This window comes from Helianthus annuus, chromosome 3 (genome assembly GCF_002127325.2).
Source record: "Helianthus annuus cultivar XRQ/B chromosome 3, HanXRQr2.0-SUNRISE, whole genome shotgun sequence".
NCBI lineage: Eukaryota > Viridiplantae > Streptophyta > Magnoliopsida > Asterales > Asteraceae > Helianthus > Helianthus annuus.
In genome coordinates this window covers 124,875,513-124,890,282 of record NC_035435.2, presented here as the reverse complement: position 1 = coordinate 124,890,282, position 14,770 = coordinate 124,875,513, and the positions used below count along the sequence as shown (strand labels likewise).

Genomic DNA, 14,770 nt, shown 5'->3' with positions numbered 1-14,770 from the left:
ATAATCGAATTTCCATCACACGAGTTTAAAAGAAAAAGGTTTAAGGTTATGGGCTATAGGGTGGTCAAACGAAAGGATTAGGCTCAAAATTGGCTACTAGGGGACAAATTTTTGGGTAAGGATATACAAATGGTGTAAAATGGAAAAGTTTTACCTAATGCCTTAATCATTCTCGTGCTTGTATTCGGTCTATGGTCTCAAACGTATCAAAAGTTGCAAGTTCTACAATACATGACTAATGGTCCACTCAAACAAAGAAACATAGTATGTAATCTATGATATAAAAGTGGCTCAAGACCTCACATATCTAAAGGGTATGGTATGTGACATTTCTTAGGCGGATTATTCCCAAATAATCACCCGCTAAATACCCGTCATGTTATTAATTTGAACTTGACCATGAAAAAATACCAAATGGGTTGTGACATCCCTCGTTGACTTAGTTACTTGTGCTTTAAGATCGCTTTCGAAATAAGACATTTTTGAAAAATTTTTGAAATTTTCCCCCATCCCCACACTTGAGGTAAACATTGTCCTCAATGTGTAGTGTTTAAATGATCGGGTCAAAATCGAAAACTTTTACTACTCCCCCATCCCCACACTTGAGGTAAACATTGTCCTCAATGTGTAAGAACTAGAGTTTTAAAACGCACAAGGGATGTGACACGACTAACTTCCCAAAAATTCCACCCCGAAAAATAATATACAATTACAATCCACTTATTACTAATCTAAGAATCAAGGTAAAAAGGAAACGCATGCACCTGATATTTGCCGCTAGATGCTCCTATCTTCTTCTTCTCTTCACAAAAACGGTTGTCCCGCGAACATGGTGTACCTACAAATCTAAACCCTTGTGTAGAAGCATGGTTCTTACAACCATTGAAATTTGTTAGGTTCTTTGTTCTACCATTTTTATGAAAGTTTACCAAATCATGTGTTAATTTTCCCTGATTTTTGTGGAAAAAAATTTACAACAAGGAACCACGGTTGCATTTAGCGTATGCAACAAGCCCTTTTAAACCCCCCAATAGTTTGGGAGGACGAGTAGGTCTCGTGAGGGTTATATAGGGAACACACCCACAACGTTCATTTAACTACTAAAACGAAATAACAAAATTATACAACAACAACAACAACAACAACTAAACTACGGAGAAACATTAAAACGAATTGTAAAACAAAATATACAACAACAATTGACTTACCACCTCATGGTGGTCGAATGGCGTGCTTGCCACCTACGAACTCCTCGAAATCACCCACCGGTGATTCATACCATTTGTTGCCAAACAGTCCAAACTTCCTCACCTCCTCTTCCTTCTTCTTTTCTAGAGGTGACTTCTTCGCCTTTTTTTTCTTGACCGTCTTCTTCTTTGTTTCTCCAACCCTGCCAACCATAGCACATATCTTTTTGTTTGGATTCATGTCCTTTTTAGGACACTTATCCTCACCGAGTGGGTTAGTAAAATTTGGAAAAACATTTAAATTTAATTCCCGGTCCCCAAACTTCATGCTTATCGTTCCCGTTGCACAATTTATTATGGCATTAGCAGTTGCCAAGAACTGTCTACCCAAGATAACTACCGGTTGGGTATACTCAACACACCTAACATAGTCTACTACCAAAAAGTCAACTGGGTAGTAGCAATCATCCACCTTAACAATGACATCCTCCACCATCCCCCGTGGATGCGTGGGAGTCTGATCGGCCAATACCACGGGAGTATCAAATTTTTTCAATGGACCAAAATCGTATTGGTCATACAAACTCCCGGGTAAAATGCTCACACAAGCTCCAAGATCGAGGAGCACCCTCTCGATTTTAAATGTTCCAATTTGAATCGGAATAAGAGGATCTCCGGGATCTTGAGCTTTTTGAGGAAGGGCACTCGATAAAACGGCACTAACACGAGATATCAAATCAACCAGTTTGGGTGCCCTTTTTCGATGCTTAACTCCTTTAAGTATTCCACATGAGCCGGAACCTTTTTAATGTCATTGAGTAACGGTAAATTAATTTTTGCTTGTTTGAAATTTTCCCACCTCTCGTCCTTCGGTGGGTACCGTTTCTCAACTTTTGATGCATTAATCGGGTTAAGTTGATTTAAACAATTTTCACAAAAAGCATTTTTAGTTATATTTTCAATTTTACTTTGTGAAGTCGTTTCTTGTTCATTTTCACTTTCCGGCTCATCACTTATATCTTCCACTACACCATCAGCATATTGTGGTGGTGGAATGCTTTGAATACCACAAATTTCATCATTCGGAAGAAGACTTACCGCGCTAATGTGTACATTCCTCACACTGCCCGTGCTTGAGCTTTGATGCTTCGGGTTCATTGCGGTGTCACTTGGAAGTCTTCCTCCACTTCCACGAATTTGGGGCATTTCTTCCGTAAGTTGACCCACTTGCTTTTCCAACGCCTTGTGCGACTTGTCTCGCACCTCAAACTCCTTCTTCATTTCGGATTTGATCTCTTGATTTGAAGTAGTGAGGGCATTCATAGCATTCATGAGTGCACCAAACTTAGAATTTATCGAGTCATCACTGCCCATTTGAGAGATTGAATTGCCACTCCCATTACCGCCTTGATTGTAGTTCCTTTGGTAACCCCCTTGGTTACTTCCTTGGAGAGTTTGGTGCGAATACCCCCTTGATTTCCCGATTGGAAATTCGGGTTCATTTGGTTAGAAGCATTACCATACCTAAAGTTAGGATGGTTCCTCAACCCGGAGTGGTAAGTGTTGGAGTTCATATCGTATTGCCTCCGGTCTCCATACACTTGATTCACATCCGCGGTGGCTTGGCAATTCTCGGTCCGGTGACCGATGTCACCACATTCTTCACATACGCTATATTGTACCGCACACACTTCTTTCTTCTTCATGCGGGCCAATTCCCGCTCCAACGTATCAATCCGATCCTTGGAACTTGCATCACGATCGGGCCAAGACCTTGAGGTAGGGTGCTTTTTGGCTTGGTCGGCTGACTATTTCGCCTTTGGTCTCTTGCTCATTCTTTCTAGGAACTCCCAATCGTCATCCTCGTGATTGCTTAATAGAGTTCCATTGCTGGTCGATTCAAAGTGGTTCCATGTCTCATCATCCAAGCCCCTTACGAAGCATTTGACCAACTCCCATTTTTCAATTTGATGATGTGGGCACTTCTGGATCAATTCCTTGAACCGAGTGAATGCTTCATGTAACGGTTCACTCGAAAGTTGGCGAAAAGACCGAATTTCATCTCTAGCATCGTCGGTCTTCGCCATTGAGTAGTATTCGTTAAGAAAAACTTGTTGCATTTCAGCCCATGTGCGAATACTACCCACCGGAAGTGTGAGAAACCACTGCTTTGCCTTATCCTTCAAAGAAAATTGAAACAATCGAAGCTTGACCTCTTCCAAGGCGAAATCATGCCCACCAATAGTACTACATATGGCCGAAAACTCCGCCAAATGAGTATACGATTCATCATTGGACCTCCCGTTGAAGTGGGGGAGGATGTTGATGTAATGGGGCTTGCAATCAAACATTCTTCTTTCGCACACAATCGGTGAGTCATTGTCGGTGACTACCAGCCTAAAACGGTCGTTGACTCCCCTTAGAGGTTGTTGATTACGATGTGGACTATCAACTTCTTGCTCTTTTAGTCTTCGATTATCTCTTCGATTACCCCCATGATATCCACCTTGATTACCTCCGCCCAAAAAACGAGGAATCCGGTTACGGTTGGGATTATTGTTGTTGTTATAGTAACCGTCATCCCGATTCCTTTGGTTATTGTTTCGTAGGTTTCGGTTGTTTCCGTATCTATCGTTCCTCACGTTCCCGTAAACATAATTATCATTCCCCACATAATTGGCATTTTGATAGCCCAACTCATCATCTTCAAAACCACTTGCGTTGTAAGCATTGCTCCGGTTCACAAACCCCCAACCATCGTCTTCTCTCTCATCGTAATTTCCCCCGTTATCCGAGTATTCCGAGTGAATACTCATGTGTTCCGGCGATTGATAACCGGGAACGCTATACGGTTTGTCCTCGGGGATTGCATTCCTCAAGTCATCGATGTTGAAGAATGGGTCTTCATTCGCGGGATTGCCGCGATCACGATTACCCCTATGATCGGAATTTACATTTCGGTCATTGATGTTGGTAGGTAAAGGGTTTTGTCGGTTAGAATTTGGATGTGGTGGTGTGGGTGTTCTTTGGTTCTTGTTATGGCCGCGGTTTTGGAATGGTGGTGTTGGTGGTCTCGAATTGTTACCACCGCCCGGTTGGTCTTGTGGAATATTTTGAACGGCTCGAAGATTGCCCTGATACTGAAATTGGTATTGGTTGTTTGGGCGGTTTGAGTTTTGGGGATCCATTGAACTAGGTTTAATAGATAGTGTAAGTGGTGAATGGGTGTCGGGTTGGTCAGAAGCAAGTGTTGCTTCCAACCGGTTGGCTAGATTTCTTCGGACTACTCTCTCGATCTCCGGTTCGAATATCAACGGTGAAGTCTTCCCGGAGTTTCTTGTATGCATGCACTACCTGTAACCTTCACAAATAACACACCCGCGTAACAAGGAAAAAGAGAAAGTAACAAAAAGACATAAACCTTAAACAGTTAATCACGAAAAACAAACAAGTATCCAAACACAAAGCGCACTAACTCCCCGGCAACGGCGCCAAAATTTAATCGGAGTGTCGCGCTACGGTCAAAGATAATATTTATATACCCAAATTACCCTTAACAAATAGTTAGTGGTAGTAAGGGGTCGAACCACGAAGAGTATGTGGTTTGCGAATGGACTTGATTGAATTTGAACGAGTGTCACAATTATTGAAGCTTGCTAATTTATTTTTATGATTTTTATTTGTTGAAAAGATGTTTAATGAGAATAACAATTGGGTTGGATTAATTAACTAAGAGAAATAAGCAATTTCAAGAAACTTGATTAATAAAACAAGATGGAATAACAAGGTTCACACCCGGTTTCAACAAATGCAAGACCTAGGATTACTACACGTTTTAATTTGTTTTACTCGAATTAGTTCATTAACGGGTCAACAATCACAAAGCTTAGGTGCCAATCGCTATCAACATCATAGACAACGGAGCACGATGCACTTCGTTACCTTGGACTAACAAATCCTATCAAAAGACAAGGCATAAATATGTGTATTCGTTTCACAAAGTCAAATTTAATCATTCACTCGACAATTCGTAAATTCAATACAAACATAGGACAATTGTCTAAAGATTCAAATGCAATTCAAGTTGTCCCAAATCAAACATCAACACATAATAAACCCTAAATCTTACAAAAGTCTACACCAGGGTGAAACCTCCAAGGAATTAGCCGTGCAAGATCGAAAGGACTTGATCACCGGATGAGGAGAGCCTGAACATCATCATCTTGAAGCCTTGAAGTGGTGGAAATAGTGACTAGGGTTTGGAATGATTGATGGTGATGAATGGATTGGAAAGGTGAATGATGATTAGGGTTGTAGAAGTGATGATGATGATGATGATGATGATCGAATCGAATGATTGTCAATCGAATGGATGGATTAGAGGATGAATTGGTGGTGTATCTTGGATTCAAGAGGTGTTTGTAACTTCAAAATAGAGTGTAGCTGCCGTTTCTTGGTCAAAATTGATGTTATAAGTTATAACTCGTCCCCAACTCAAAAATCAAGTTTTTCCCAAAGTGAGAATGCAGGTGGTGTCGCCAACGGCCATTTAGGGCGTCCCCGACGGCCCCTGGAAGTCTCAGTTTCACCCGACGGCTTAATCTGCTGTTTACGAAGGTTTCTGGCCGACGGAACAAACCAGAGGGCGTCGCCTACGGTGCCTCTAAATACCATTTTTTGTTTTCTTCATAACTTCTTCGTTATAGCTCCATTTTCGCCCACGTACTCGTAATTCAGCCCTCTATCATACCATCTTCCAATATATTCATTTTAAATCCATTAACATTCCCCCAAAACACATCCAATCTTCATGATTAACCCGGTTTTGTTCATTTCACATCCCCGGTTGATCCCGTTCGCTCCCGGTGCTCCGTAAAGCTCCCGATTAGCTCCTTAAACTCTTTTAGACCTGTAAAACACAAATCCCATTAAAAGTAAGCTATTCAAGATTAAAAGCTATGTAAAAACATCAACTGAAGCATAAACGATCACTAGTTTTCAACCACGTATCAAGTTCGCAGTTTGAATTGGACAACGATAGTTCTCTATTTGAACTTACAAAGTTTGAATGTTAAAAACAAAAACCTTGAATGTTAAAAATGTTCACATGTTATGTGCAGATTTCACATGTTATGTGTTGATTTCTGACGAACTATAGATTTTGAGAAATATACAACATATAATTAAATTAAAATAAATATCAAAAAATATATATTAACCCTGTGTAATACAGAGGTGAGTCTCTAACCTAGTTGGATATAAACTTATATATCATGTGAGACTACTATGATATCCAGATTGATGCACATAGAGATATTTGTAGATGTACGTAGAGATACTAGGGATGAGATTTTTTACCGAAATACCGGTACCATACCGGTACCGTACCGATACCGTACCGTACCGATCATAAACGGTACCGGTATCGGTAATAGATTTTTCAAGATTCGGTATCGGTAAAAAACGGTATCGGTACCGGTATTTTTCGGTAAATACCGGTATTAATACCGAATTTAAGAATGACTTTATGTATTTGCTATTATCTTAGATCCCATATGAAGTTATATTTTCTTGAACATTGTTTTACAAAAACCAATATCAAATTTCTTTTTTTTTGTTATTTTTAATCAATTATGATGATTTTTTAGACATGTTGGAATTTGGATGTTAAAAGTCGAACGCATGGATGCTTACCTTTTGATTTTTTTGACTACTTAATATGTTTACGTTCCTCTATATATTAGTCTAGTTCAATTAATAATGGGTGGATGGGTTACGCGAAATTTTTTTAGGTAAAACAATGGATTACACCAAAGCGGTACCAATACGGTAAAGTACCGAAATACCGGTACCGTACCGGTACCGAATCTATAAATACGGTACGGTAATCGGTATCCACATTTTCTAAATTACGGTAACGGTATTTACGGTATCGGTACCGGTACGGTACCGGTATCGTACCCATCTCATCCCTATACTTGATACATGCACCTTAAAAAAATATAAGGTCATGCTTTTTTAATTCCATCTTAATTTTTGGCATGTAAGAAAAATTGCACTACTTTGAAACAATAATTTTTAAATAATATAAACACTAAACCTTGAATATTTATATACTGTTAATATTAATTTTAATATTAATTTGAAATAAGTTTATGCATAGTGGATTTGTACATGATGTTTAATGAGTTTTTTATGCATAGTTGTGTTGTACATGATGCTTAGTTTGTATAAATTTACATAATATAAATTTACAACAAGTTGAGTCATTGAGGTGTTGTACCCCATGTTTTGGGGGTTTTTCAAAAAAAAAAAAAAATTGACGTTTCACTTTAAAACCAAAACTACTTGATTTTGTAGTTTTAACCCAAAAGTTTTTAATTTTTCCAATTTAACCTCACAACCTTTTTACTTTCAACTTTGATCCCCTATGTTTTTCATATTTTGCAAATTTTTTCGTTCTACGTTTAGATATAAATTTTGCGACTTAACATGGTACAGTGTGTGTGTGGTTCAATGATTTTACGTTTTGTTATACGCTTCGTTCTAAATTTTGCGAGTTAACATGGGGCAATGTACGTGTGTGGTTTAGTGTGTTTACGTCGTCTATTTTTTTCCCGTTTAATAAGTTCGTCACAATGTGCGAGTCCTAAATCGAGTTAGTTATTATTTTCTAGTTTATATGTCGGTCTAATTTTTCCACGTTAAGACACCGCAACTTAAATGTTGGTGGTCGTTGGCTATAGTGTGGAATTGATGCTATTTGTCACGGTTTTACACCCCCGCCGCAACGCGGGGAGCTTAATACGATAGGTTATTTATATGGATACAAGTCATGTAATGTAGTAATTATAATATCATTAACTGTATTGAGATTATTTGGTGAATTAATTATTTGTATAAGATAGTAATACAAACTTAACCGACAAAAACATTTTTAACACATTGTAAAGTGAATCTAATCAACAACATGTCAATTTCGTTAGCCGCGGCGCAACGCGCGAGGTCAATCTTCTAGTTATAGTATAAAAATTAAGTTTTTCTGAACCCTGAAAAACAAGAGTAATCCTAAATTTATCAAGATAATCAAACTTGAATGATTGTCTATTTGATGACACGTGGACCAATCATATGAAAGCACTATTCACCCAACATGCTAATTATCATGGCATAAATGTCCAACAAATTGGCCAAGCCTGTATTTAAGTTTACACTTGTGGATCCCAGCCCGTTTAAACCCGTTACCCAATCTGCAATACTTTGTTACCTATTTTGTAACTTATGAATAAGTAGTATCCTAAGCCCTTTTTGTCTGGTGAAAATTGCAAGCTGGCCACATAATGGTATCAATTAATACATGTAAAACACATTGCAAGCTGGCCACATAATGGACCACTTCCTAACGCCTCCATTTCATGAAAATTGCAAACAGCCCACATGATGACATATATGGATACATCTAAGAACCACAACACGGGCCGAGGCCTTCGTCGAATAGGGGTGAATAGGGGTAAATTCAGTAGCGGAGGCAATTTATAAGGGGGGGGGGTAGCCCGGGCTACACCAAAAAAAAAATGGGATACCTCAGAATTTTTGTGCTAGCTCCGCCACTGGGTAAACTGATCATTCTAACCTCAACATATTAAGAAAAACATGTGCAAGCACTTTACATCTTGTGTATACAATCTACTCACTTATCAAACTAAATTCTGACTTATTGCATGCATGCTTGACTACAAAAAAAACCCCTCACATCTTACTTGGTAATAAATGGTTAGGTAAAAACACTTTCAAAATCGGGCCATGAGAAGATACTTTTATGGTATCACCATGTTGAACAGGATGAGCGGGATAAGAACCATCGATGTAGATAAGTCCCTCTTTCGTGTACCAATCGACATCCATTGATTCATTAGGTTTTATTAACCCATGCATTAAACTCAAGCGGGCCGCTTCTGGTGAAATGGGCTCTCTCACCATGTACTGGAGATCTTTGGATAAAACGGGCATCTGGTATCCACCAGCGGACAGCATTGCTGCCGTTGATCCAGTAGCTGTTGAGATTCTCAGACCACTAGATCTGCAGTTGACCAGAGGCGAACTTGATTCACCGTCTTTCCTAATCCTTTAAAAATAGTAAAAAATAAGCAAGAAGAATATGCAGCTTCCAATATCAATAAAAGTAACTGAGCCTATTTCGACTGTGTTTTATCTCAAATGGGTCAAATTGTTCAAGTAAAATCTTTTAGCTAAATGCCGAATAAGTGGGTTGAAACTTGAAAGTCACCCCAAAGTATTTCTTTTTTTAGTATTTTAATTTTATTTAATCATGATTAGGGCATTACTTATTTGTAAAATGAGTAAAGTACACGAATGGTCCCTCTGGTTTACCAAAATTTTGGATTTGGTCCCTAGCTTTCCAAAAGTACACAGATGGTCCTTGTGGTTTGCACTTTGTAACGCATTTAGTCCCCAGCTTTTTCCAAAAGTACATGGATGGTCCCTGCGGTTTGCACTTTGTAACACATTTAGTCCCTAACTTGGACATGCTAAAACCTTTAGATTTGTAGGCGAGAGACGAAATGCGTTATAAAGTGCAAACCACAGGGACCATCTGTGTACTTTTGGAAAGCTAGGGACCAAATCCAAAATATTGATAAACCACAAGGACCATCCGTGTACTTTACTTTTATAAAGGCGTTTATGGGTCAACTTTACCTAGGCCGACCCATTTTGGCATATACTAAAGTAGACTTGTTTCCACCTGAACTTGTTTTGACCCGTTACCCAACCAACCCGATCCACCCATCTTGACAAGTATAAAAAATAAAAAATCATACTGGAGTCTCTCATACCTGAAAGAGAACCTAGAAGCAGAAGCAGGACATGGATCAGCAACTAAAATGTCATTAAGAGCATATGTTGACAATGGTATTGAGTTCACATGAATCGACATTCTCGATAGTTCAGAAGGAGTTGTTTGACCCTCGAGGATGTTATTTAGTATCTGCGAGAAACAACAACACTCACCATACTTTGTGGTTAATTAATCTAAAGGAGCCATATATTTAGTGGAATTTTGACCCATTTACTTATTAGTGGGTTGGTTTAGATTAGGCTTTATCTCTAATGGGTCGATTCGACACACAAGAAAGTCACCCAAAGTGTATTTTTTTTAATGCATAAAACTTCCTATATCATTTTATTTAAAAAATAAATAATTACTAAAAGAGTAAAATGCCATTTTCATCCCTGAGGTTTGGTCAGTTTTGCGACTTTCGACCAAAGGTTTGTTTTTCCGCATCTGAATCCAAAAGGTTTAGATTCTTGCCACTTTCATCTGGCTAGTTAATTTCATCCATCTTTCTCCGTTAAATGAGGGGCATTTCCGTCTTTTTAGATTTTTTTATTAAAATAAAAAACAGTATAAGAAATAAAGATCCACCTTTGTTGACTTTCTCCCCACCCAAACCCTTTAATCATCACAAAAAAATGCCTAAAAAGATGCAAATACCCCTGACTTAACATTAAAAAACGGATGGAGTTAACGAGTTGGATGAAAATGGCAAGATTTCAAACATTTTGGATCCAGATGCGGAAAAACAAACCAGTGGACGAAAGTAGCAAAAGTAGCCAAACCTCAAGGTTGAAAATGGCATTTTACTCTTACTAAAACAATATAACTTTTGTTATCATATTTACTACCATTTTGCTACTACTGGTTGCTACCATACCTGTTCAAAGTTTTTGACAGTTGCGGCACAAAGATAGCCCGTGCTTCTAGTAGCATCAAACTCGTTACTTAGCTCTTGCACCTAAGAAAATCACACGGGCCACAAACTCCGCAAATATAATAAAAACAATATGAAAGCATAAATCAAGTGCATCAACATGAAATATGGAATAAAAATCATAGGGCTTCAAGATAGAGCTAACCTCTTGTGGTTGAGTGGGGTCAGAGTTTACTCCAAGTAACGGGATTGAATCATCCAAAAAGTGGCTTGCTTGCAAGAGGGTGCCGTCACCGCCAAGAGTAACAACAAGATCCACATCTTGAATGGGTCGTGATAGATTATTACAAAAAGTAGCGTCCCATTCAATGGAGTTTCTTTGTAAAATACTTCTACAAGATTCTATGGCATCTTTGTGAACTCTGCGCCTGCTATCCAGATAGTGTAATACCTGCCTCGTTTAGAAAAGAAAAAATATATATTTCAGGAAACTTATGGAGAAAATGTATATTTTGAAGAGATAAAACAAGAGAAAATAGTTAAGAAAATTCATCTTTCATTACAACAAGGTCTATCAAACATGACCCGTTAATCAGATATTAGAATTGTAAACTGTAACACCAAATGACAAGGGTACATTAGAGTTAATTCTACTAGATGAGAGTTAATACTTAATTCTACTAGATGACACGTAGGGACCCATATATTTTGATAATCCATTTCTTGAAAGCAGTGCGTAAGTATGACGGAGGGACTAGGGAGTTCATGTCGCAGGATACCATGAAGATTTTAACTATAACAAAACAAGATTAAAGAGGTTTTTTATACGCATAACCTTTTATGAAGTAAAAGATATCATCAGTTTAAACTGTGTTTGTCCCAAATTAGAGACAACTTTCGAGTTTTAAGAGCCGGATCGTTTGGTTTTTAAGTTGGAAAAGGATCAAACTTGTTCTGGTTATGGACAATAATTTCATAACTATATCAACATACACAAAATATTACAATATACAACAAAGTTTTGAGCTATAGAAACAAAGAACATGAACAAGAAAACCAATTTTAAAGCTGGTGAAGAAAAAAACACTAAATTGACAACATAATATTCAACTGCAAAGCATATGTTGCAAAATTCAATGTTTGAGATAATAAAGATTAAAGTGATAGCAGCTGAAAATTTGGACAATGACCCAAAAGATTTCAACTTTTTAAGGGATTTCGGGGCAATTAAACGATCAAAATTACAAAACTAAACTGTAATTCTTCACACAGGCATTTCATCAAACATGTAATCTGCATCAAACCCAGATAATAATATAGCCAAAAAACACAAAACCGGTACACGAAACGTGGCTTAAGATCATAAACCGAAGCAATTGTGGGTACCTTAGGGTTTATAGAACGAGATGCACCGTTTGATTGATGAAACGAGTAGGTATCCAACGGCTTTAGAAGCAGCAACAAACGCCTTCTTCCCATTAATAATCAGGTCTGATCAATTGGCGGGAACAAACAACCAACCGCAATGACTGTATTGCGGGCAAGATCCACCTGTTTATATGTATCGAAAGCTTGTCAGATTCAGACAAAAATGTTGGGGTATAAGGACAAACATGCAAAAATAGCTAAATATTATCCATTTCGCCTATTTTTATATGAACTGGTCTTAAGCCCACCGTAACAAGGTGCGGGGCGTAAAATAGTGACACCAGTGTTGTGGGAAGGAAGGACGTAAAAAGTAAGACGATCAAATTCGAGAAAAGTTAAAATGTAAACATAAATTTCTAACAACAAGTGACTTACGTGATGTAAAACACAGACATATGTGAATTTATACCAACACGTATTAGAAAGCGAAGGAGTGAAAAAATTAGGGATTGTATTTACCAGTGTAAACTGACGTATCTTCAAAAGACTAAGCGCATGCTGCAACCGGTAAATGCTTAAGTCGAATTTGCAACTCCATGCATTGAAGCCTAGTAGTCTGTCTACATAATCATTTTGTTTATTTTGATCCGCCTGTGGATCTTTTATACATTTCCCTCTGTATAATATTTTGAACATTCAGACATTATAATTTGTAATAGTATTTTAATTCACAAGACTTCCGTTGTATTATTTGTGTATCTTGATATCAACTCGTCATATACCCCAAGTCCAGGCCTATTGGGAAATACAGGGTGTGACAGCTGAAGTCATGTATTTTTTTATTCGTTATATGACTTTCGTTGTCTGTTCTCATCACTAAGATTAGCCATATTTTCTTGCTATTTTTTTATTGTTTTGTTGTTCTATGTACTTAATACCCAAATCATTTTCATATAGTTATTATTGAATATTGACGCGAAAATTAGGTAATAATATTTACCTCAAGAAATTATGCCAGTAATAGCTTTGTTTAAAGAACAGGACTTTACTTTGTTAGTTATGAATTAAAGAAATGTTGTTATGGTCCCAAATCTTGCACCGGGCTTGGGCGCGAGTGACCATTACCCATTTTATTGTCCCAATCGATAAAGAATTTGTCTCAGTTCGTGCGGGCACGCGCGAACCCGGTTTGCTTTCCTACTCGAGGAAAGATGAGAATCTCACCTTGTGTATGAAAATGGTTGTTTTCGGCAACATACACGGAATGTAGTGATTGCTACTAAAGATGATAGTAGTTACTACATTCACTTTCTGTCAAACACATTTCCATGTTGCGGTCCTGCGCGGGCGCGGGCGGGACAGCGAAGGAAGTGCAAAGTGATGTACAGAGGTGTTGACCTATATGTGCACAATTTACCGCACATGGCGAGGCTACACAAGCCCGCACAAGTTGTTATACAAGTGGAACTGTCACTTTGACTTCTGTGACTAACCAGCAAGTGGTATGCCTGGGCACTGACAATAGCGGTCAGCTGACCGTTCAATACGCTGGTGCCCAGCCCACTTGCATAAAGCTGATGGACAGACTGACAACCCCAGCAGGCCACGTGGCGGGTGATCCTTCGTGCAATGGATACATCGGGACACGTGGCGACACCTCCGCCGTGCGCCTGACACCTCTGTGACCTACGCTCCTGTCGGGTCTACAAAAAGCTGCAAGTTGTCAGTCAGGCCCAAGGCCCATCATTGACCCTTCTCCTTCACTCTTCGGCTATAAATACCAACTTCAAACCAGGTTTGAGGTAATGCTAATCTGCTCACTCACAATTACTACTTAAACACTTATCTTGCTTCCAAAGCAAATATTTATTCTCACGTCGGAAGGTGGTAACAAGGAGTAGCCCCCATCCCATTCTCCTTTTTACGAGTCATGGTGTATTTCACTGTGTAGGTGACAGATTAGAAGACGACTCAGCCATCGATCGAGGAAAGGAGGGATTGACCCTATTTGACTAGACTCGACTCATGGACTAACCTCTTGGTTAATCACTGTTTCTTCATGTGGGCTTTTATTATTAAGTATATTGTATACATACGACTAATGAATTAGGATTTTAGGTTTGAGGTTATTTATCAAATTGGTTGTTGCTTATTATAATATAAACACCGGGAAATGCTTATAAGTTCTCATTTGCTTTATATCTTATATTGAAAGCATTTTAGAAAATACTAAAACATTTTGGACCTTAGTTTAAATAAATCATGAGAAAACTTAAATAAGAAAAAAAATACTTTAACTTTTTTGGTTTTACTTTTCATATTATATTGACTGTTTGCACTTTGTAAGAGGCATTACACAATGACATATAAAAAAACTCTCCACAATTAATCCCGACTACACTGCATGTGAGTCTATGAATGGTTCGTTTTATAATTTAACAATAATCAAAAGTTTCGGTTAATTGGAAAACTATGAATCTGCTA

The 14,770-nt window shown here is 38.2% G+C and overlaps 1 protein-coding gene across 2 annotated transcripts; it reads right to left on the bottom strand.

Moving 5' to 3' along the window:
* Positions 1-8,767: 8,767 nt before the first annotated feature.
* On the bottom strand, positions 8,768-12,681 carry LOC110908843 (NADH kinase). 2 transcript variants are annotated; one of them, XM_022153840.2, is made up of 6 exons: positions 12,595-12,681; positions 12,305-12,469; positions 11,124-11,369; positions 10,922-11,002; positions 10,043-10,194; positions 8,768-9,312 (listed from the first exon to the last, which is right to left on the bottom strand). In XM_022153840.2, the coding sequence occupies exons 2-6, from the start codon at positions 12,395-12,397 to the stop codon at positions 8,937-8,939; spliced, it is 948 nt and encodes a 315-aa protein (XP_022009532.1). In that variant the 5' UTR covers positions 12,398-12,469; positions 12,595-12,681; the 3' UTR covers positions 8,768-8,936. The 2 variants fall into 2 exon arrangements, with proteins under 2 accessions (XP_022009532.1, XP_022009531.1); XM_022153839.2 differs by having other exon boundaries at positions 12,305-12,635.
* Between the last annotated feature and the right edge of the window lie 2,089 nt (positions 12,682-14,770).